The sequence below is a fragment of the Hyperolius riggenbachi genome, chromosome 12 (genome assembly GCF_040937935.1).
Source record: "Hyperolius riggenbachi isolate aHypRig1 chromosome 12, aHypRig1.pri, whole genome shotgun sequence".
In the NCBI taxonomy this organism is placed as follows: domain Eukaryota; kingdom Metazoa; phylum Chordata; class Amphibia; order Anura; family Hyperoliidae; genus Hyperolius; species Hyperolius riggenbachi.
In genome coordinates, this window is record NC_090657.1 from 15,210,212 (window position 1) to 15,235,581 (window position 25,370).

Here is a 25,370-nt window from a genome sequence, read left to right on the forward strand (position 1 = left end):
CGTTCACAGAAGGATTGCAGTAAAATCGATAGTTCAAATAAGCGCAGATCATACCTGTAACACAAAAACATGATGTCAGTCCAGAGAAGTAGATTGAGGGTAGAGGTGCATGGTGAATGTCTTAATTCTGGTGTAATTCGGTCGTTCTCTTTGTACTTAGAAACCGGTGTACTTTGAAATACCGGTGCATAAATCGACCAAGGTCTAATCGACTTAGAGTTGCATTTATATAGTAAGCCTGATAAGCCTATGCTTAGCAGGCCTGATTGTAGCCTGACTGATGCAGGTGAGGGAATGGATCATTTCAGTGTGATAAGTAACAATAAAGTTATCGCTGAATGAAAGGGAGGAGCGCTGAAATGTGAAAGTTGTTTTGGTTTTTAAGGGAAAAAACCTGTGATCCTGAAGTGGTTAAGGAAACTTTCATCATTCTTGGTTGACAAATACAGCTTACTGTAAAGCTTTCAAGAGGACCAGTAATGAAAGGGCTTATGCCACCATTTCAGTGCATTTTACAGCTCTTTGACTGCAAAGAGCCTCCAAACTTGGCTATTGTGTTATGAGGCAGCTCCCTGCCACCGATTCTGGTTGCTTGAGACTTCCGGTTAGCTGAACTCCAGATAACAGGGACTTTGCTGCACTTACTAAAATGTACCCACCAGGTAGAAACAGGACAGCTTGGGATGAAAGATGGACCAGGGAATTTGGGCCCAGAACAGTGGAATGTTTTTGTCTGTTTGTTGTTTGTATAAATGTGACAGCCTAATGTGTATTATGGTTTTTATTATTATGGCTCCATGGTTTGCAAAACAGTGCAAAACGAGTCGATACCTGAAGTGGTTTGTGCCTGTGACAGGCAGGGCCGGCGCTACCATTAAGGCAAAAGAGGCAGCTGCCCCAGGGTCCCAGAGCTTGTAGGGGCCCCCAGTGGCTACAAGAGGAAAAAAATTTTTTTTCAAATCGGCCTTATAGTTTTTGAGAAAATCGATTTTAAAGTTTCAAAGGGAAAAAAAAATAAACATTTAAAAACCTGCCGACTTTAATGGTTAACAGCAAATCCACCTTAAATGCTAGAAACCCTAAATGTGCAGGATGTGTTAAGGAGATCATTAGGAATAAGAAGAAAAAACAATTTTTCAAAAAGACCTTATAGTTTTTGAGAAAATCGTTTTTAAAGTTTAGAAGGAAAAAAGTATACTGCGGTAAATGTCACTTTTAGTAGCAAACCTAACGGTAGTGTAATTTTACATGCATCAAACGAAAGCGCAATATATTTCCTGACGGGGTTTCCAGGGGGTCCATACGCAGCCGCAGTGCTTTGGCCAGGGATCGCTATACAGCCGCAATATGGCTGTATGAAGATCCCTGGCATTTTTTCCTATTTTCCCAATTTTTTTTATGTTTAGAGTGTGAGAATTTAAAAGAAAAAAAAATTATGTGGGGTCCTCCCTCCTGAAACTTTTTAACCCCTTGTCCCCCATGCAGGCTGGGATAGCCAGAATGTGGAGCTCCGACCGATTGGGGCCTCACACCCTGACTATACCAGCTGCAAAAAAGGTCCCCTAATGCCGAATTTTGTTCCGGGGTATATGTTGGGGGGGCCCCCCAGGTTTATTTTGCCCTGGGGCCCCATTGTTGCTTAAACCGGCCCTGGTGACAGGTTCACTTGCAGCACTGTCTGTATTTACTAACACTCAGTGACATAACTGGAGTCTCCCAGGACCATGATTCTCTCTGTCACACAGGCACGCTGTTGTAACATGAGACAAGGCGGTGACATTGCTGTTTCCTGTAAATTCCAGTCCATGATAGCTGTGTAGATGGTGATTACACAGAACTAGCACAGTCCAGATTGGGAAACAGAATGCCAATATAAAAGCACAAATAATGGTTGCAGCAACTTGCAGGGAGCACACTAGATTTAAAGGGGAACTGAAGTAAGAGGTATACGGAGGCTGCCATATTTATTTCCTTTTAATCAATACCAGTTGCCTGGCAGCCCTGCTGGTCTATTTCTCTGCAGTAGTATCTGAATAACACCAGAAACAAGCATGCAGCTAGTCTCGTCAGAGCTGACATTAAAGTCTGAAACACCTGATCTGCTGCATGCTTGTTCAGGGGCTATGGATAATAGTATTAGAGGCAGAGGATCAGCAGGCAGGGTCGGACTGGGACACTGGGGGCCCACCAAAGAAATTTCAACCTGGGGCCCACACATTCCATGATTGCGGTGAAAAAAGGGCGTGACCATGCACCGGAAGGTGGGTGTGGTCATGATGTATTATGGACAGGGCCAAATGTACATGATCTTAGCAGCATTGTAATTCAGAGACACTGTTGCCCAGCAAAACTTTGCATAGAGTCCCCTCCTTCAATATAAAGTAATGTCCTACTTTGCAGAGGTTGCGACCGCATCGGGGCCCTTGGGACAAACGGGCCCCGAAGGGCCCTCCCTCAACTACAGTATTACCTTTCTATTGGTCCTGTGCTCATAATAGTCACTTCTATAGATACTTTGAACAGTGGTGATCATTAACAAGCTATTTCCCATCCCCTTCTTGCATCTCTAACACTGTAGTTGCCATTGGCAGGTTTTGGTGCGTCGTATCAATTGTTATGTATAGAGTGCTTGGGGGGGCCACATTGTAAAATTTGTATCGAGGCCTACAGCTCCTTAGCTACGCCACTGCTCTCAGCATGAATGATTACAGCATTGAGAAGAGAATTTTTGTGCTGCAGGCAGCAATTGGAGCTCTGTCAGACAAGGAGGGGGGCCCACCAGAGACCTGGCGGGGCCCACCGAGGGAAAAAACTGTACTACTGTGGCCCAGTCCGACCCTGTCAGCAGGGCTGCCAGGCAGTGGCGTACCTAGGGCATTTGACACCCGGTGCTGGGTATTATAAGACACCCCCCCCCCCCCCCAAAAAAAAGGTGAAGGGGCAAAAAATGGGTGGCGCTATAACATCGCGCGCCGCGGCAAAAAAATGGGCGTAGACATGATCGGATGAGGGCGGAGCTAACTGTAATTTGACGTGAACCCGGGTGAAAATACACGTAATGTGTGCAGATTTGCCCAGAGAATACGTTCAATCATGTCTGCAGATTTGCCCAGAGAATACGTTCAATCATGTCTGCAGATTTGCCCAGAGAATACGTTCAATCATGTCGGCAGATTTGCCCAGAAAATACATGCAATCATGTCGGCAGATTTGCCCAGAAAATACATGCAATCATGTCGGCAGATTTGCCCAGAGAATACGTTCAATCATGTCGGCAGATTTGCCCAGAGAATACGTTCAATCATGTCTGCAGATTTGCCCAGAAAATACATGCAATCATGTCTGCAGATTTGCCCAGAAAATACATGCAATCATGTCGGCAGATTTGCCCAGAAAATGCATGCAATCATGTCGGCAGATTTGCCCAGAGAATACGTTCAATCATGTCGGCAGATTTGCCCAGAGAATACGTTCAATCATGTCGGCAGATTTGCCCAGAGAATACGTTCAATCATGTCGGCAGATTTTCCCAGAGAATACGTTCAATCATGTCGGCAGATTTTCCCAGAGAATACGTTCAATCATGTCTGCAGATTTGCCCAGAAAATACATGCAATTATGTCTGCAGATTTGCCCAGAAAATACATGCAATCATGTCGGCAGATTTGCCCAGAAAATGCATGCAATCATGTCGGCAGATTTGCCCAGAGAATACGTTCAATCATGTCGGCAGATTTGCCCAGAGAATACGTTCAATCATGTCGGCAGATTTGCCCAGAGAATACGTTCAATCATGTCGGCAGATTTGCCCAGAGAATACGTTCAATCATGTCGGCAGATTTGCCCAGAGAATACGTTCAATCATGTCGGCAGATTTGCCCAGAGAATACGTTCAATCATGTCGGCAGATTTGCCCAGAGAATACGTTCAATCATGTCGGCAGATTTGCCCAGAAAATACATGCAATCATGTCGGCAGATTTGCCCAGAAAATACATGCAATCATGTCGGCAGATTTGCCCAGAGAATACGTTCAATCATGTCGGCAGATTTGCCCAGAGAATACGTTCAATCATGCCGGCAGATTTGCCCAGAGAATACGTTCAATCATGTCGGCAGATTTTCCCAGAGAATACGTTCAATCATGTCGGCAGATTTTCCCAGAGAATACGTTCAATCATGTCGGCAGATTTTCCCAGAGAATACGTTCAATCATGTCTGCAGATTTGCCCAGAAAATACATGCAATCATGTCGGCAGATTTGCCCAGAAAATACATGCAATCATGTCGGCAGATTTGCCCAGAGAATACGTTCAATCATGTCGGCAGATTTGCCCAGAAAATACATGCAATCGTGTGGCAGACCTGTCCAGAAAACACTTCAATCGTGTAGCAGACCTGGCCAGAACATAAATGCTACCCCTGGCTGCTAATATAAATTAAAAAGAAAAAAAAAACATTTACTCACCTGCAGCAGAGCTCCTGTTCCGGCCTCCGTCCAGTGCGCAGCTCCCACGATCCTCTGCAGCCAGCAACTCCCAAAGTCTCCAGAGCAGGGCTTCGGACATTTTACTATAGCCCTGCTCTGCCGCTGCGGTGAACTGATACGGCGTCTATTAGATGCCGAAAGTCAGTTCACGCTGGGGGGTGCTTGGAGAATTTTAAGGGGTGCTTCAGCACCCAAAGCACACACACCCCCCACCCCCCCCCCCGTGCCGCCACTGCCCCCAGTATAGGTAGCTAGCAGTTGCCCCCAGTATAGGTAGCTAGTTGCCCCCAGTGAAGGTAGTATAGTTGCCCCAATATAGCTAGTATAGTTGCCCCCAGGATAGGCAGCATAGCTGCTGCCCCCAATGTAGGTAGTGTTGCTGCCCCCAGTGTAGTTTGTATAGTGGCCCCCGTAGAGCTTCCCTCCAGTATAGCTAGTATAGTGGCCCCCATAGTTGCCCCAGTATAGCTAGTATAGTGGCCCACAGTTTAGATAGTATAGTTGCCTCCATTGTAGCTGGTATGGTGCCCCCCCCCCAGTATAGGTAATATAGTGGCCCCCATAGATGCCCTCAGTGTAGCTAGTATAGTGCCCTGTGCCCCCCCCCCCGTTTAGCTGCCTCCAGTATAGTGGCCCCCAGCTGCCAGCTAGTATAGTGGCCCCCAGTTTAGGTAGTAAACCCCCCCCCCCCCCCCCGTGTAGCTAGAAGGAGGGGTGACAGCAGGGATAGCGGCGGGGAGGGGGAAATATCCCCCCCTCCCTCACCTGGGTCCCCTCCTTCTGCCTCTCTTCTTCCCCAAAAATGCGGGCAGCGGGCCGGTGGCAGTGGGCAGCGAGCAGGCGAGCGCGGAGTATACTCACGTTACTTCCGCGTATCAGCCTGGACTGCTGCGTCGCCGTCACGTGCCTCTACTGCGCCTCCAATGATTGGAGGCGCAGAAGAGGCACGTGACGGTGACGCAGCGTTCCAGGCTGATACGCGGAAGTAACGTGAGTATACTCCGCGCTCGCCTGCTCGCTGCCCACTGCCACCGGCCCGCTGCCCGCATTTTTGGGGGGAGAAGAGAGGCAGAAGGAGGGGACCCAGGTGAGGGAGGGGGGGATATTTCCCCCTCCCCGCCGCTATCCCTGCTGTCACCCCTCCTCCTAGCGCTGCTCTTCCCCTCCTTAGTCAGGTGTAGGGGGGTCGTGGCGACACCCCCCTGGCTGACTGGTACCCGGTGCGCCCCGCCCCCCTGCGCCCTTAGGTAGGAACGCCACTGCTGCCAGGCAACTGGTATTGATTAAAAGGAAATAAATATGGCAGCCTCCGTATACCTCTTACTGCAGTTCCTCTTTAAAGAGTACCTGAAGCAAAAGGGATATGGAGGCTGCCATATTTATTTCCCTTTAAAGGGGCACTATGGCGAAAAATTGTAAAATCTAAAATATATGCAAATAAAAACAAATAAGAAGTATGTTTTTTCCAGAGTAAAATGAGCCATAAATTACCTTTCTCCTATATTGCTGTCACTTACAGTAGGTAGTAGAAATCTGACAGAAGCGACAGGTTTTGGACTAGTCCATCTCTGGGGGATTCTCAGGGATTTATTCATTTTCAAAAGCACTTAGGGCTGGTGCACACCGAGCGGCTTTTTGGGCGTTTTCAGATCCGCTTGCGGCTGCGGATCTGCTTGGTCAATGTATCTCAATGGGGTGGTGCACACCAGAGCGGGGGGCGTTTTGCAGAAACGAAAAATGCCTGGGTGAGGCATTTTTTGGATTGCGGGTGCGTTTCTGCCTCAATGTTAAGTATAGGAAAAACGCAAACCGCTCTGAAAAACGGCACTTCAGAGCGGTTTTGCAGGCGTTTTTGTTACAGAAGCTGTTCAGTAACAGCTTTACTGTAACAATATATGAAATCTACTATACTGAAAACCGCAGCAGCAATCCGCAAAACGCTAGCAAAACGCCTCATAAAAATAAAAAAAAGCGTTTAAAAATCTGCTAGCATTTTGCGGATCTGCTAGCGGGTTTTGGTGTGCACCAGCCCTTAGTGAATGGCAGTTGCTCTGCCCATCTGCCAAAAAACTGTGTAGCGAGCAGGGAAGGCGGCCAGCATCACTGTATAAATCCTTTTTAGGGAATATCTTTATAAAGAATAAAAGCCTTCCTGAGAATCCCCCTATGAAGACATGGACTAGTCCAAAACCTGTCACTTCTGTCAGATTTCTACTACCTACTGTAAGTGACAGCAACATAGGAGAAAAGTAATTTATGGCTCATTTTACTCTGATAAAAACATATTTCTTATTTGTTTATGTTTGCACATTTTAAATTTTACAATTTTTTGAATTGGTATCCCTTTAAACAATCCCAGTTGACTGACAGCCCTGCTGCTCTATTTCCCTTAAAGGGGAACTGAAGTAAGAGGTATACGGAGGCTGCCATATTTATTTCCTTTTAATCAATACCAGTTGCCTGGCAGCCCTGCTGGTCTATTTCTCTGCAGTAGTATCTGAATAACACCAGAAACAAGCATGCAGCTAGTCTTGTCAGATCTGACATTAAAGTCTGAAACACCTGATCTGCTGCATGCTTGTTCAGGGGCTATGGCTAATAATATTAGAGGCAGAGGATCAGCAGGGCTGCCAGGCAACTGGTATTGCTTAGGGCCCTTTTCCACTAGCAATCGCTAGCGTTCACGCTGAACGCTAGCGATTGCTGAATCGCAATTACCGCCGATTCCCCGACGTTCGCGACCGCGATTTTGCTATGCTATGCACTGCATAGCAAAATCGCGGCAAAAGTCGCTCCGTGGCACGATCGCGATCAAGTAAAAAACGAATCGCGGTAGTGGAAATTACCTACCGCGATTCCTATGTTAAAAAGCAAACCGTAGCGATTGTAAAATCGCTAGCGGTTTGAGTTTTTGCGATTCAGCCAGCGCAAACGCGCTGGTGGAAAAGGGCCCTTAAAGGAAATAAACATGGCAGCCTCCATATACCTCTCTCTTCAGTTGGTTGTCCTTTAAGGTGACCACTAACGATTCAATTTCTAGCGAAAAATCGGTCGAGCGATCAGATAATTCTGATTGGAAGAAAAATTGTTCACTACACCATCAACATACTAATCTTTGCTTCCTATCTATCACAACTAACAAGAAAATCCAAATTTTGGTTTGATGAAAATCCAATTGGACGATTTTTATAATCGTTCTTAATCAATCGTGCCCATCAACTGAGATTATTTACAATCAATCCGATCAAAATTTCTGATCACTCCAACGATTGATCGCTAGAAATTGGACCACTAGTGGTGTTGCTATTTGCTGCTGAGCTATTTATTTTGTGTTTGAATAAAACCAGAAACAAGCATGCAGCTAGTCTTGTCAGATCTGATAATAATGTCAGAAACACCTGATCTGCTGCATGCTTGTTCAGTGGATATGGCTAATGTATTAGAGTCAGAGGATCAGCATGATACATGGCAACTTATATTCAGGCCCGGCCCTAGACTTTTTGCCGCCTGAGGCAATTTTGAAAGAAGTCGCCGCCGCCCCCCCCCCAAGCCGTTGTTGTGGGGGGCCACCCGAGCTGGAGGGGATAGCGGGCAGGAAGGTGGTATTGGGCCTAGCGGCGGGGAGGGGGGTCGGACCCCCCCCTCCCTCGCCTGGGTCCCCCGTCCTCCGCTCCCCTCCAGCTTTAAAAAGGTCCGTGCTGTGGCTGCAGCTATTCGTAAGAGGCAACGGGCGGGGATTACTCACCTCTTCCTCGTTCCAGGCCAGCGTGCGCTCCACTGACGTCACTTCCTGCGGTGTAGCAGGAAGTGACGTCAGTGGAGCGCACGCTGGCCTGGAACGAGAAAGAGGTGAGTAATCCCCGCCCGTTGCCTCTTACGAATAGCTGCAGCCACAGCACGGACCTTTTTAAAGCTGGAGGGGAGCGGAGGACGGGGGACCCAGGCGAGGGAGGGGGGGGTCCGACCCCCCTCCCCGCCGCTAGGCCCAATACCCCCTTCCTGCCCGCTATCCCCTCCAGCTCGGGCGGCCCCCCACACACATGGACGGGCGGGTGCCGCCCCCCCAGAAATGCCGCCTGAGGCAAAAGTTTCACCCCGCCTCATGTGCGGGCCGGCCCTGCTTGTATTGCTTAAAAGGAAATAAATATGGCAGCCGCCATATGCCTCTCACTTCAGTTGTCCTTTAACCTCCTTGCCGGTTATCCCGAGCTCAGCTCGGGGTAACCTGCGCAGGAGGATATCTCAGGCCCCGCTGGGCCGATTTGCATAATTTTTTTTTTGTTACAAGCAGCTAGCACTTTGCTAGCTGCTTGTAACTTCCGATCGCCGCCGCTCGCCGCCGATCCGCCGCAATCCGCCGCGCCGAGTCGCTCCCCCCGCCCCAGAGCCCTGCGCTGCCTGGCCAATCAGTGCCAGGCAGCGTTGAGGGGCGGATCGGGATTCCCTATGACGTCCCGATGTACATGACGTCGGTGACGTCATCCCGCCCCGTCGCCATGGCGACTGGGGAAGCCCTGCAGGAAATCCCGTTCTCAACGGGATTCCCTGCATACTCTGATCGCCGAAGGCGATCGGAGTGGGTGGGGGGATGCCGCCGCTTAGCGGCTATCATGTAGCGAGCCCTTGGCTCGCTACATGATTTAAAAATTTTTTTTTAAAAATGTGCGGCGCTGCCTCCTTGCCGGATTTTTTAGACCGGCAAGGAGGTTAAAGAGAACCTGAAGCAAGAGGTACATGGAGGCTGCCATATTTATTTCCTTGTAGACAATACCAATTGGCTGGCATCCTGCTGATCTTTCATGCACCAGTAGTGTCTGAATCACACACCTGGAGCAAGCATGTGGTTTAGGCGTACGTACAAAAAGGGCGCCTGGACAAAAAGGGCGCGGGGTGTAAACTCTAAATAATAATTAATCATTAATAGGGTTTATAAATATAGTGTGCTATATTTCGTTTACAAATAATGTTTAACAAAATTATAAATCATTAAATAATGTCTATGAAATCGGAAATTGTGAAAACGTTAATCTTCCCTGTTTCAAAAGTTAAACTTATAATTACGTTTATAAAAAACCCAATAATATATGTTTAATTGTTATAATTGTATATTATTGTGAATAACCGTCATTTATGGTTTGTTCTTATAATAAAATCTGAAAATATTGTTTATAAAGATGATATAAATATAACTACGTTCGTAATAAGTGTTGTAATACATTAGTAATTATTACTAAAATTTTACTAAAACTATACCTAAGCCTACTCTTACACAGAACCCTACCTGTACCTATCCCTAACCCCTAGACTCCCCTGTTGGTGCCTAAACCTAAGACCCCCCTGTTGGTGCCTAAACCTAAGACCCCCCTGTTGGTGCCTAAACCTAAGACCCCCCTGTTGGTGCCTAAACCTAAGACCCCCCCTGTTGGTGCCTAAACCTAAGACCCCCCTGTTGGTGCCTAAGTAACCCTCCCTGTACCTACCCCTAACCCCTAGACCCCCCTCTTGGTGCCTAAACCTAAGACCCCCCTGTTGGTGCCTAAACCTAAGACCCCCCTGTTGGTGCCTAAACCTAAGACCCCCCTGTTGGTGCCTAAACCTAAGACCCCCCTGTTAATGCCTAAACCTAAGACCCCCCTGTTAATGCCTAAACCTAAGACCCCCCTGTTGGTGCCTAAACCTAAGACCCCCCTGTTAATGCCTAAACCTAAGACCCCCCTGTTAATGCCTAAACCTAAGACCCCCCTGTTGGTGCCTAAACCTAAGACCCCCCTGTTGGTGCCTAAACCTAAGACCCCCCTTTATTATGTGGATAATTATGTTTTACTAATTGTGGATTAAAAAAATATTTTGCAATTTACGTTACGTACTGATCGCTTTATTTTGTGAATAATAATGTTTTACAAACAGTAAGGGATAAAACTTTAAATAATGTTTTAATTATTTAAATAAGATAAATATGTTTAGTATTTTCATAAACGTTATTCGGCACGGGTGCATTTTATAAACGTAAATCACCACAAGTTCAGTTATAAATCATTAAACAGCTCCGGGCGCCGTTTGTAAACTTTATTTAGCTCCTGGCGCCGTTTATAAACTTTATTTAGCTCCGGCGCCCTTTTTTCCTACCCGGCGCCCATTAAACGCTATTTATTATGGGAGTGAATGGCGGCGCCCTTTTTGTCCACTAGCGGCATGCGCCCTTTTTTCCCAGCTCCGTGGTTTAGGCCTCTTTTCCACGAACTGTTTCTAGGCAGTGAAATGCTCTCACTCTCACAACTGCTTGCTGCTGCCTGGTAACTGCTTGCTGCTGCCTGGTAACTGCTTGCTGCTGCCTGGTAACTGCTTGCTGCTGCCTGGTAACTGCTTGCTGCTGCCTGGTAACTGCTTGCTGAGCGCACAGCTCAACAGTCAGTGGAAAAGAGGCCTAAACCATTCAGACTTCATTCAGAAACATCTGATCTGCATGCTTGTGCAATGTTCACGCTGCAGGCCATCAACGTGGGCAGGAGAACGGCTCCTGCACGCGTTGCCTAATGTGAAAGATCCCTTAGAGGCAGAGGATCAGCAGGGCAGCCAAGAAACTGGTATTGTTTAAAAGGTACTAAATATGCAGCCTCAATATCCTTCTCACTTTAGGTTACTTTAAGGTAGCCACATATAATACAAATTTTGAAATTCTTTTTCATTTCAAGAATTATAATTAATTTTTCTGATTAATTGTTACATTTCACAGATCTGGCCAATGTATCGCACACGTTTAGTGATTGAAAACTGTCAATATCTGTCCTACAGCATCATTGTCATAGAAATTAATCAGAGAAATTTGCCACTCACAAACTCCATAAAAGAGAAACTTTAACTAAAGATTGAACTTCATCCCAATCAGTAGCTGATACCCCCTTTTATATGAGAAATCTATTCCTTTTCTCAATTAACTCAATTAAATCATCGGGGGGGGGGGGGGGGGGGGGGGGGATCTGTATGGCTGATATTGTGGTGAAACCCCTCCCATAGTGTGATGTCATGACCCTTGGCCTGACAGTTTGCTGTCTGTGAACCTTGTTGCACTGCGGGAATTAAGGCCTCTTTTCCATGGACTGTTGAGCTGTGTGCTCAGCAAGCAGTTACCAGACAGCAGTGAGCAGTTACCAGGCACCAACCAGCAGTTATCAGTCAGCAGTGAGCAGTTGTGAGATTTTTGAGAGGCATTTCACTGCCTATCAACAGTCCGTGGAAAGGAGGCCTAACTGCAGTTTCCAGCCGCCAAGCAAGCAATATCTGTGCATTGAACTCTCAGTAATGAAAATTCTGTGGAGATCACCTGGCAGCACTACAGATGTTGCCGCCTGTAATAAATTTTAGACTAAATCGGGGAGAGGAGAGATTTTATAATGGGCAAACACTGAGGGCCCGTTCTCACTTGAGCGAGAATCGCGCTGACGTTTTTTTTAAAACCGCTGCAGCATGTAACACATGGCAGTGTTCTCACTGCCGCCTTTGCGGTCAGCGTTTTAACCGCAAACATGTTACATGCAGCGTTTTGCCGGTGATTAGCGTTTAGCGATCACGATTAGCATGCATAGCACCGCTAATCGCGATCGCTCCAAAACCGCCACAGTGTCCAGTGATTTTTCCGCGTTAAGCGCGGGAAAATCACTCCCGATGTGAACGAGCCCTGACTCAGGCCCAGTGCACACCAAAACCTCTAGCAGATCTGCAAAACGCGAGCGGTTTATGAAGCAGATTTCAGAGCGATTCTAGGCATGTGCAGAGAGGTTTTCTAAACATGCCGAGCGGTTTTTGAGCGTGTTTGTGTAGCAGATGTCATATATTGTTACAGTAAAGCTGTTACTGAACAGCTTCTGTAACAAAAACGCCTGGAAAGCCGCTCTGATCTGCCGTTTTTCAGAGCGGTTTTCCACTTTCCTATACTTTACATTGAGGCAGAAACGCTTCTGCAAACCGCAAAAGTGCAGCAGGAGGCACGTTTGCTGTTTGCTAAAAACCTCACACCGCCGGTGGGCACCATCCCATAGAGATACATTAGCCAAGCGTTTTCACAGGTGGAAACTGTTTGCGGAACGCTTCAAAAACCGCTCAGTGTGCACCAGGCCTAAAGGTGGCCATTAACGGTCCAATTTCTAGCGAAACATCATCGAGCAATCAGAAATTCTGATCGGATTGGTTGAAAATAATCTCCGTTGATGGGCACAATCGATTATGAACGATTATAAAAATATCCGATTGGATTTTTGTCAAACCAAAATTTGGATTTTCTTGTTGGTTGTGATAGATAGGAAGCAAAGATTGGTTAGTTGATGGTGTAGTGAACGATTTTTCTTCCGATCAGAATTTCTGATCGCTCGAACGATTCTTCGCTAGAAATTGGACCGTTAGTGGCCACCTTTAGTAATCATTTAAAAATAGTACAATTTATTAATGAATATACGGTAGTAATAAAATATGCAATTTTAGGCCTGGTGCACACCAGAGGAGTTTTTCTGAGCGTTTTGAGTTTTTAAATCTGCTGCTAATGTTATCCTATGTGTCTGTGCACACTGGAGCAATGAGGTTTTGTAAAAAACCCCATAGCATTACATTGGGAAGAGCTTTTAGAGACCTGGCTATGAAATAACTGCTGTGCTTTCCACTACCTGCTCTGCTTGGCTGTACATTTCTGACTGTGTGTAGGGCTGCTTGCCTGGGACTGATCTCTGTACTGACATGTGCACCTCTAAGCTGCCTCTTGCCTCCTGTCTGTTCGAACTGGGGGAGGGTGCTGCACACACTCAGCGGAACTATCCTTTAGCTCCAGTATGCCATGCTCCATCACCCCACGCTGGCATCCGTCCACTTCCCACACCTGCGACCGGGGCTTGCCCACGTCACCCCCCTCCACACGTACGACCTTCACCAGAGAGCAACTACTAGAGTGGGTGCCGCATGGCCCCTCGCCCCCTGAAGACATGCTCCTATCCAACCAGGTCTGGGACCACATCCGGCAAGTCCTGGATCCAGCTCTGAGACCACACGCAGGCCGGCGGCGGAGAGGATGCCGCGCAGGGGCCCGCACGAGGCTGAGAAAGAAGGGAATGCGTTCAGCCATCCCCTCAGTCCTCCTAGGCAATGTCCAATCCCTCCCCAACAAACTGGATGAACTGCGCCTACTCTGCGACAGAAAGGACCTCAGCAGAAGCACTCCAGCCCTCTGCTTCACAGAAACATGGCTACATGAGGACATCCCCGAGAGTGCCCTCCTTCTCCCGGATTACAGCCTCATCCGAGCAGACCGAGACCCTGTCCTCTCCAGGAAGAAAAGAGGGGGGGGGGGCATCTGCTTCTACATCAGCTCCTCATCTTGCCCCACCTCGTCAGTACTCGACAAGAAGTGCTCCCCTGACCTGGAACTCCTACTAATTAATTGTAGGCCGCCATACTCGCTGCGCGAGTTTTCCTCGTATGTCCTTGCTGGTGTATACATCCCTCCTGATGCCGACGTCAAATCTGCCCTGCTGGCCCTCAATGAGACTTTCTCGCAGTGGGAGACATCCCTCCCGGACTCACTGTTCATCATCGTGGGGGACTTCAACAGGGCCAACCTCCGACAGGAGATGCCACGCTACTACCAACATGTTGCCTGCCCCACAAGAGGCCAGAAAACTCTAGACCACTGTTACACAGCCCTGAAGGATGCCTATAAGGCGGTCCCATGGGCAGCCCTCGGCTCCTCGGACCACTGCCTCGTCCACCTTATTCCCACCTACAAGAGGCGCCTGCAATCAGCTAATCCGACAATCAAGTCCGCCAAAGTGTGGTCTGAGGAGGCCAAGCTGAAACTGCAAGCCTGCTTCGATTGCACGGACTGGAAGTCCTTAGAAGCGCCAGACCTGGATGAATGGGCAGATAACGTCGCTTCATACATCAGTTTCTGCGAGGACTCCTGCATACCAACAAAATCCTTCAAGGTGTTCCCGAACAACAAGCCATGGTTCACAAACAAGCTGCGTCGACTGCGGAGAAGCAAGGAAGCCGCTCACAAGTCCGGCAACCGGGAGGACTACAGGAGAGCGAGAAATGACCTAAATCGTGAGCTGAGGGCAGCCAAAAAGGAGTACTCTGCAAAGATGGAACAACACCTGCGATCTATGGACACCAGGGCTGTATGGAAAGGGCTGAAGGCCATCACTAACTACAAGCCCCTACCCAAACATGCAGCACCCAGCCTACAACTCGCTGAAGAACTTAGCAGATTTTATTGTAGGTTCGAGAACCAGGCACGGGAGGGGCGTCTGGTATCGATCACCCCCGCTCCAGGCCCTGCGAGCAACATCCCGAATCCGTTGGCGGTGAGTGAGGCTGATGTCCGGCGCCCCCTATCAACGCTAAGCCCCAGGAAAGCCTCCGGCCCCGACGGCGTATCTCCTGCCTGCCTGAAAACCTGCTGCCATCAACTTGCTCCCATCCTCTGCGACATCTTCACCAAGTCACTGCAGGAAGGCAAGGTTCCCACTTGCTTTAAGATGTCAACCATCATCCCTGTTCCAAAGAAGCAGGGGGTTGTGGACCTTAACAACTTCAGGCCTGTGGCCCTGACATCTGTAATTATGAAAACCCTGGAGCACGTGGTCCTAGCCTACCTCAAGCTCTCCACCTCGCCCCTACTTGACCCCTACCAGTTCGCCTACAGAGCAAACAGGTCTACCGATGATGCAATTAATATCTGCATGGAGCACATCAATGACCACCTCGACAGGCCGAACACTTATGTCAGAATACTTCTCCTTGACTTTAGCTCGGCTTTTAACACCATCTGTCCGCACATACTTCATGAGGACCTAGCTGCACTAGGCGTTCACTCAAGCCTACGCCTATGGATCACGGACTTTCTCACCAACAGGTCCCAAGTCGTCAGGCTGGGCAACATCCGCTCCCAAGCAGTGACAACGAATACAGGGGCCCCTCAAGACTGTGTGCTGTCCCCGATGCTGTTCTCCCTCTACACGAACAATTGCAGATCGGAGGCAGACTCAGTTAAGGTCATCAAGTTCGCCGATGACACCACTATCGTTGGCCTTGTCACTAAGGATAATATCCACGAGTACTGTCAGCACGTGGAGAGAATCTGCAACTGGAGCAAGGAGAACAGGCTGGTGCTTAACACAGCAAAGACTGTCGAGCTAATCATGGACTTCAGGAGGTCTGCTCCCACCCCACCTCCAATCCGTATTGATGGCATCGAGGTGGCCAGAGTGCCCTGCGCCCGCCTTCTTGGGCACTACTATCTCCTGCGATCTCAGCTGGAAGTCCAATATCACTGTCATCCAACGGAAGGCCCAGCAGAGACTCTTCTTCCTACGGCAACTGAGGAAGGCCGGCATGACCCAAGAAATTCTGGTCAGCTTCTACTCCGCCACCATTGAGTCAATCCTCTGCTCTTCCATGTTAGTCTGGTATGCCGGCGCCACTGCCAGCGACAAGCTCAAACTACAGAGGGTCATCAGGTCGGCGGAGAGGGTCACCGGCTGCCCCCTCCCCTCACTTGCTCTATTGCACAACAAGAGACTGAAATCCAGAGCATTGAGGATTGCAAATGATCCCTCGCACCCAGGTCACCGTTACTTCAGTTTGCTCCCTCTGGGCCGGAGTCTTCGTGCCATCCCTGCAAAGACTACTAGACATAGAAACTCCTTCTTTCCATGCCAGCCACTTGAACTCCCTCCACATACTTCCATCAGTACAAGCCCAAACAGGCGGATGGGCGGGTTGCGCCACTCCCGGTCAGGCAACTGTACTAAGCACCCCACAAGGCAAACAGGACTAACCGCTGGTCACCTCTAGGCCTCTAAAATGAACTGTGAAGCATGTATATGTAAACCTTATGCGCTATGTAAATGTAACTTATCTCTGACCCTATGTACTCCTTCTCTGTCTTTCTCTGTCTTCTCTACCCGAGCTATATGTATGTGCCAAAAATAATTCCGGGCATGATCGCTCATGCTTGGCGAAATAAACTTTTCTGATTTCTGATTTCAGATTTAAAAACTCAAAACGCTCAGAAAAACTCCTCTGGTGTGCACCAGGCCTTAGGCCTAGTGCACACCAAGCGGTTTTTGGAGCGATCCGCCAGCCGCATCCACCTGGAAAAACGCTTGGCTAATGTATTGCAATGGGATGGTGCACACCGGCGGTTTGAGGTTTTTGCCAAGCCGCAAACGCGCCTCCTGCTGCACGTTTGTGGTTTTCGGAAGCGTTTCGTCCTCAATGTAAAGTATAGGAAAACGCAAGCCGCTCTGAAAAACGCTACTTCAGAGCGGTTTGCCAGGCATTTTTGTTACAGAAGCTGTTCAGTAACAGCTTTACTGTAACAATATGTGTAATCTGCTACACAAAAACGCACCCAAAACCGCTAGGTATGTTTAGATAACCTCTCTAAACATACCTAGAATCGCTCTGAAATCAGCTCCCAAAACCGCTAGCGTATTGCGGATCTGCTAGCGGTTTTGGTGTGCACTGGGCCTAAATCTTATTTTCATTTCAGTTCCTCTTTAAAGGGAAGGTTCAGGGACTATGAAAAAAAAAATCCTCATCCACTTACCTGGGGCTTTCCTCCAGCCCGTGGCAGGCAGGAGGTGCCCTCGGCGCAGCTCCGCAGGCTCCCGGTGGCCGACCCGACCTGGCCAGGCCGGCTGCCAGGTCAGGCTTCTTCTGCGCTCCTTTTTGCGTTTCACAGCGGCGCGCTGACGTCATCGGACGTCCTCCGGGCTGTACTGCACAGTAGTAGCAGTAGTTCTGAGCCTGCGCAGTACAGCCCGGAGGACATCCGATGATGTCAGCGCGACGACGTGAAACGCACAATGGAGCGCAGAAGAAGCCCGGCCTGGCCAGGTCGGGTCGGCCACCGGAGACCACCGGGAGCCTGCGGAGCTGTGCCGAGGGCACCTCCTGCCTGCCACGGGCTGGAGGAAGCCCCAGGTAAGTGGATGAGGATTTTTTTTTTTTCATAGTCCATGAACCTTCTCTTTAAATTATATACAATGCTTTGTAGCATAGTAAAAGTGGAATTTCTTAGCAGACTATGGACCACTAGATGGAGCTATTGGTAAGGAAATCGGTGAATGTGGTGAAAGTGTCTCCTGCTCTTGATGTAGTGCACACCACTGGCCATACACTTTTCAGCTGCCATTCGATTTTGTTCTTGATTGATATAACGATCGATTATTGTATGACCAACACTGCAGATCAGTCCTTAGATCGATTTAGCCCTTAAAGGGGCACTATGGGCAAAAAAATTTAAAATTTAAAATATATGCAAACAAACAAATAAAATGTACATTTTTTTTCCAGAGTAAAATGAGCCATAAATTACTCTTCTCCTATGTTGCTGTCACTTACAGTAGGTAGTAGAAATCTGACAGAAGCGACAGGTTTTGGACTAGTCCATCTCTTCATGGGAGATTCTCTGGGATTTATTTATTTTCAAAAGCACTTAGTGAATGACAGTTGCTCGGTCCAACTGCCAAAATACTGTGTAGTGAGCAGGGAAGCTGTCCAGCATCATTGTTTAAATCATTTTTAGGGAATATCTTTATAAGGAATAAAAGCCTTGCTGAGAATCTCCTATGAGGAGATGGACTAGTCCAAAACCTGTCGCTTCTGTCAGATTCCTACTACCTACTGTAAGTGACAGCAACATAGGAGAAGAGTAATTTATGGCTCATTTTACAATGAAAAAAAAACGTACTTCTTATTTGTCTATGTTTGCACATATTTTAAGTTTTATAATTTGTCTCCAAAGTGCCCCTTTAATATTGATTGATTGCAAATCCACTTCAATTCACAATTGATTAGATGTTTTGTCTAATGGAAGGTCTCATTGGGCAACAACATTGTACAATGCTGGGCCCATGCTAACAAGAAATATCTGTCTGATAGCAGTCATGTACCCCAGGCCAGTCTGTGCTGGGCTATCTGGTATCTTCCCAAGGTGTTTCATTGAAGCTCGATTTTCTCCCTTGGTGCGATTGCAACCGCTTCAGCTCCTAATGCTATGCCACTGTTTCCACGGTTACACTATATATACATACATTTAGTCAAATGTTTTCATTATATTGATCTCACATACAATTTCTTATTGCAGGCCCTTGTTTATCTGCATGCTGATTGTCTTCTCGGTGCTGTGCCTTTGTGGGATCTGCAATAACGTCTGCCGATTCCGCTCTCGAACGGAGGCACCTTTGTCACCGCGAGAGACCCCACTCATAGACATGGGAGCCCCGCCCCCATATAGCGAGGTACGTAAAACATCTGTAGCTTTTCAGCTTGGCTGTTATTAATATCATTATCATCATAATTAAAGGATAACTTGTGTTGAATGATTTTTTTTTACCGTCTCTGCTGCAAAAAGTATTTGGGACACTTCCTCCAACCCCCTCCCGATTGCTTCAAACTGTGGGGAAAAGTGTCCCCTGGGTTGCGGTCCTTGCAAGGTCAGGTTATGGCGTCTAAGGTCTTATCCCTACTGTTACATAGCCGCATAGTTATTTTGGTTAAAAAAAGACATACGTCCATCGAGTTTAATCAGAGAACAAAGTACAACACCAGCCTGCTCCCTCACATATCCCTGCTGATCCAGAGGAAGGCACAACACCAGCCTGCTCCCTCACATATCCCTGCTGATCCAGAGGAAGGCACAACACCAGCCTGCACCCTCACATATCCCTGCTGATCCAGAGGAAGGCACAACACCAGCCTGCTCCCTCACATATCCCTGCTGATCCAGAGGAAGGCACAACACCAGCCTGCTCCCTCACATATCCCTGCTGATCCAGAGGAAGGCACAACACCAGCCTGCTCCCTCACATATCCCTGCTGATCCAGAGGAAAGCACAACACCAGCCTGCTCCCTCACATATCCCTGCTGATCCAGAGGAAGGCACAACACCAGCCTGCTCCCTCACATATCCCTGCTGATCCAGAGGAAGGCACAACACCAGCCTGCTCCCTCACATATCCCTGCTGATCCAGAGGAAGGCACAACACCAGCCTGCTCCCTCACATATCCCTGCTGATCCAGAGGAAGGCACAACACCAGCCTGCTCCCTCACATATCCCTGTTGATCCAGAGGAAGGCAAAAAAACCCTTACAAGGCATGGTCCAATTAGCCCCAAAAGGGAAAAAAAATCCTTCCCGACTCCAGATGGCAATCAGATAAAATCCCTGGATCAACATCACTGGGCATTACCTAGTAATTGTAGCCATGGATGTCTTTCAACGCAAGGAAAGCATCTAAGCCCCCTTTAAATGCAGGTATCGAGTTTACCATAACTACTTCCTGTGGCAATGCATTCCACATCTTATGTTAGGCCTGGTGCACACCAAAAAACGCTAGCAGATCTGCAAAATGCTAGCATATTTTGAAACGCTTTTTCTTCTTTTTCTGTAGCGTTTCAGCTAGCATTTTGCGGTTTTGGGAAGCGTTTTTGGTGTAGTAGATTTAATGTATTGTTACAGTAAAGCTGTTACTGATCAGCTACTGTAACAAAAAACGCCTGGCAAACCGCTCTGAAGTGCCGTTTTTCAGAGCGGTTTGCGTTTTTTCCTATACTTAACATTGAGGCAGAAACGCCTCCGCAATCCAAAATCTGCAGCAGCCCGGGAGTATGCGTTTCTGCAAAACGCCTCCCGCTCTGGTGTGCACCAGCCCATTGAAATACATTACCCTAGCGGATCCGCACCCGCAAGTGGATCGCAAACCGCAGCAGACCGCTCTGGTGTGCACTAGGCCTTAATACATAATTCGAAAACTCAATCCTCGCATCTAATCCTAGAAATAGGGTGGCGATTTACTGACCCCCCCTTTGTTGCAATCCCCCCTTCTTCACCACCAAGGGTGGCAATTTACTGACCCCCAATTTGTGGCAATCCCCCCTTTTAACCACCTCCGACGGTGAAAATTTACTGAACTCCCCCATGTGGTGACCACCCCCCCCCCCCTGCAGCCATCCCTTGCTCGGTGTAACTATACTTACCGAGCAATCCTGCGGATGTCACCCAAGCTCTGCAGCTCCTTCTTCTCTGTCGGGACACAGACATGCGGCTTAGTGACGTCTGTGTCCTCGGCAGGGAAGATGGAGCTGCAGCGCAGAGCTTGTGTGACATCCAGCCGCAGGATCGAAGGCTCGATATGTATAGTTACACCGAACAGGGGATGTCTGCGGGGGGTTGCCACACGGGGGGTTTAGTAAATCGCCAGGGGGAATGCCGCAGAGCAGCGAGAGATCTCCCTGCTGGTAATGACTAGTCTCACTAAGCCAAATGCACCAACACGTCACGCTCCCGCGCCCGCCTATCAATGCTGCCTACTGCCCATCCAAATTTCGCCGCCTTTTTAAGAATTCAACAAACTGCTCCTGGGGCAAGAGACCTGCCTGCGCACCCCCCCCCCCCCCCCCCCCGATCCGTCCCTGCCTCAGAAGTAGTAGTCCACAATAGCCACCGTGCCTGCACAGTTTGCATGGCTGTGCATGTGTCTGTTCAATTTGGAAGCCCTCTGCCACCTTTTATACACACATGTTGTTCTGAAGATTGCCGGAAGCGTGGACTCATTGGTACAGGACTTTTAAGCTGCGCAGACATGCGAACTGTTATGCGAACTAGACAAGACAAATAACATTTATATCGCGCTTTTCTCCTGGCGGACTCAAAGCGCCAGAGCTGCAGCCACTAGGGCGCGCTCTATAGGCAGTAGCAGTGTTAGGGAGACTTGCCTTAGGTCTCCTACTGAATAGGTGCTGGCTTACTGACCAGGCAGAGCCGAGATTCGAACCCTGGTCTCTCCTGCGTTAGAGGCAGAGCCCTTAACCATTACACCACTCAGCCACTGCTTCTGGGGAAAGGATGGTGACCATGGGGGGGGGGGGGGGGGGGGGTTTGGCCCAGTCTGGACACTTTTTGCCAGAGTTGGAAACAATTGGGGAAGGTAGGGGGGGTAGGAGCAGTCTGTGTCCCAGATACTTTTTGCAGCAAATAAAACTTTTATTCAACACCGAAGCCTCAGTTATCCTTTAAGGCTTCTTGCACACCAAGACGTTGCATTAGGTGGCACATTAAGGTCGCATAACATGCACCTAACACAACGCATGGTGCTGCAAGAGCCGACGGTAGAGTGAGCCGCGTTAGGCGGCTCGAGTCCTATAATGTCTCCCAGAGTGGCGCTGATTGGCCGGCGGGACCACGTGATGCGGAGCGAGACACTCCGCATCACGTGGTCCCGCCGGCCAATCAGCGCCCGCCAGTGCAGTGAATATTAAGTAGCCATGTGTGCGGCTACTGTAGCTGGCTCTCCCCGCCTCCTCTCCGCCCCCCACTGCGCATGTGCAAACAGTCTAACGCGGCTATAGCCGCTCCAACGCCGTAGCATGCTGCACTTTGCACAGAACGTGCAGCGTTACATGTAACGCAACGTGGGCTGTGTGAACAGCCCACTTGTGTTACATTGCTGTGCATTGGGGGAGCGTTACAGGCGCACTAACGTGCGCCTGTAACGTCTTGGTGTGTAAGCAGCCTCATCGTACACAGTGGAATGCAAAAGTTTGGGCAGCCTTGTTAATCGTCATGATTTTCCTTTATAAATCGTTAGTTGTTACGATAAAAAAATGTCAGTTAAATATATCATATAGGAGACACACACAGTGATATTTGAGAAGTGAAATGAAGTTTATTGGATTTACAGAAAGTGTGCAATAATTGTTTAAACAAAATTAGGCAGGCGCATAAATGTGGGCACTTTCGTCATTTTATTGATTCCCAAAACCCTTAAGGTGCGTACACACATGCGACTATAGTCGTTTGTAACGATCGTTCCCCGATCTTTACCAACGACGATCGTTACAAAAAACGAACCACCGACTATTAAGGCAAACGACGAACGAGCCAAATCGCTACAAAAGAAAGTTCTGTCTCGGCGGATTTTAACCAACGACGATCGTTTGCAAAAGTAGTACATCGTTGGAAACGATCGTTCGTACTAGGCTTGACATGCGCATTTCACTATTTCTCCATGGAACTTCTCATTTTTATGCGCAGGCGCAATAGTTGCTTTCTGTGATGTAACGTTCGTTCTAACGATCAGATCGTTACACACATTTTAAAACTATCTTTACTTAGGTCGTTCTTTCATCAATTAAAAGTTCGTTCGTCGTTCTTAACGAACGATCGTTGTCGCATGTGTGTACGTAGCATTAGAACCAATTATTGGAACTCACATTGGCTTGGTAAGCTCAGTGACCCCTGACCTACATACACAGGTGAATCCAATAATGAGAAAGAGTATTTAAGGGGGTCAATTGTAAGTTTCCATCCTCTTTTAATTTTCTCTGAAGAATAGCAACATGGGGGTCTTAAAACAACTCATCTGTAAACTGTAAAATCTGTAACTCAGCAGTAAACTATTTCAGCTAAAATGAAATAAAACCTGCGATAGAAATCTTATTTTATTATTGACAGTACAATCAAATAATGTTTATCTGTTAAAGGATACCCGAGGTGACATGTGACATGATGAGATAGACATGGGTATGTACAGTGCCTAGCACACAAATAACTATGCTGTGTTCCTTTTTTTCTTTCTCTGCCTGAAAGAGTTAAATATTAGGTATGTAAGTGGCTGACCCCTTCCTGACTCAGACAGGAAGTGACTAGAGCGTGACCCTCACTGATAAGAAATTCCCCCTTTTACCTCTTTCTTGCTCTCAGAAGCCATTTTCTGTGAGGAAAGTGTTTTACAGTTGGAATTTCTTATCAGTGAGGGTCACATTGTAGCCACTTCCTGTCTGAGTCAGGACTGAGTCAGCCATTTGCATACCTGATACTTAACTCTTTCAGGCAGAGAAAGAAAAAAAGTAACACAGCATAGTCATTTGTGTGCTAGGCACTGTACATACCCATGTCTATCTCATCATGTCACATGTCACTTCGGGTATCCTTTAATGGTGTGTGGATGCCGAGTGGCTTATCTAACTGGACTCCATGTTGTTCCATTCTACAGGTGGCTGCCAAGCCTTATCTCTACCCTCCCAGTGAAGCCAGCCCTCCTTCCTACAGCAGCGTGGTACAGGCCAGCCCACCACCTCCAGTCTGGGGGCATCAGAGTTGATGATGAACGCATCAGATGAAAATTCAGCTACTGATTGGTCCCTTACAGACATCACGCAGAGCAACAAGAGGAATGTGTGGAGCGGCTATAGGACGCAGTACAAGGCGCTATAGAGAAATGTTCTATGAAGTAATGGGAGGAGCTGTAGGGTAACGGGAGGAGCTATAGTGAAGCATTCCCTTGAGAGATGGGAGGAGCTACATAGGGCTGCTTGGAGTAATGGCAGGATCTATAGAGGACATATACAGAGGGTAGACTGCAGGAAGCAGAAAAAAAGCAAGCGGAACCACGGCAGACCTAAACCAGGGAGAGGCCAATCATTGTAATTTGTATGCAAAAAAGAGGACTAAGAACATTCATAGTTACAAAATCAAGAAGATGTACTTAGGGGGTATTTTCAAGGCCTACCAACACTTTCCCTAAGAAAAAACAATCCTAATCAGGTCATTTCTATATATTTACTGTATCCTCAGAAGCTGCATTATATTGACATACCTATGATTGCCCTGAGGTTCACCTGATAGCCATCTGACCCTCACCATATGTTTCACTGGCAGAGCTGCCTTCCGTGGCTGTCAGCTGTTACTGAGTTGGGAGTGATTACGTGTAATATGCCAACATTCCCACAGATGTGAGCAAAGTTGTAACGGTGTGAAGAGAGCAATACATTTTACTCTGTTTCATGTAGCTTTGTGAACCAATGAGACAAATGGAGGATAATTCTGGCTAGTGAAAAAAAGGTTCTGCCAAATAAAAAAAGATAAATCCGATTTGGAGGGACACAAAAGGATTTAGCTATCCCCGTTAACGTTCCCCGACATTTAGGAATTCTAGTATGAGTTTTTATACCCTAAATTTGACCTCTGAGCCTAAAAAGACTAATGTAGTCTTACCTAGACAAGGGACTACATGCTTCTAATCTAGGCTGGATTCTCTATGTAGTCCTCTTATGGAGCCAGTAGGGGGGAGAATGCAAATTACCTAGTTTAATTTCTGCTGAAATCAAACAGTAGCTTGTAGTACTGTGAGCCCCAAATGCTAAAAAAAAGCTAATCTCAAGTGACCCTGTTGACCGTTCACTACAGGATCCATACATTCATCTAGTGTTATATAGTGTTGGGCGAACAGTGTTCGCCACTGTTCGGGTTCTGCAGAACATCACCCTGTTCGGGTGATGTTCGAGTTCGGCCGAACACCTAATGGTGTTCGGCCAAACTGTTCGGGCTCGCCCGAACTGCTCAATGGCCGGCCGAACAGGGCCCTGTTTGGCCGAATACGGCCCCCCTATGGGGTCGCAGGCATAAGGGGGGAGCATGCCCAGATCGTGGGGGGGGGGCGGAAATTCCCCCCACCCCTCCGCTAGCGCTCCCCCCTCTGCCCGCTTCCCCATAAAAAAAGTTTAATGCAAGTTAAATAGTACCGGTGGCTGGCAGTGGAGTGAGGAGGAGGAGTCCGAGTAGGAGAGTGACGTGTTGAGGCCGGGCAGCGGGCGGTTCAGCGGTAGTACCCTTGTGGCACTTCCGCCCTTTCTCTGACCTCACGTTCTCTACGTGATGACGCGTACCCTCTTATGCAGAGGACGTGAGGTCAGAGAAAGGGCGGAAGTACCACAAGGGTACTACCGCTGAACCGCCCACTGCCCGGCCTCAACGCGTCACTCTCCTACTCGGACTCCTCCTCCTCACTCCACTGCCAGCCACCGGTACTATTTAACTTGCATTAAACTTT

At 48.1% G+C, this 25,370-nt stretch overlaps 1 protein-coding gene across 1 annotated transcript in view; it reads left to right on the forward strand.

Annotated features, from left to right (window-relative positions):
- The window catches only part of TMEM92 (transmembrane protein 92), a 69,575-nt gene extending 44,750 nt beyond the window's left edge, over nt 1-24,825 (forward strand). The window contains exons 4-5 of the mRNA XM_068264573.1: nt 18,626-18,779; nt 23,535-24,825. Coding sequence (XP_068120674.1) covers nt 18,626-18,779; nt 23,535-23,642 — 262 coding nt within the window. The 3' untranslated portion in view covers nt 23,643-24,825. The remainder of the gene's footprint in view (nt 1-18,625; nt 18,780-23,534) is intronic.
- The last annotated feature ends 545 nt before the right edge of the window (nt 24,826-25,370 follow it).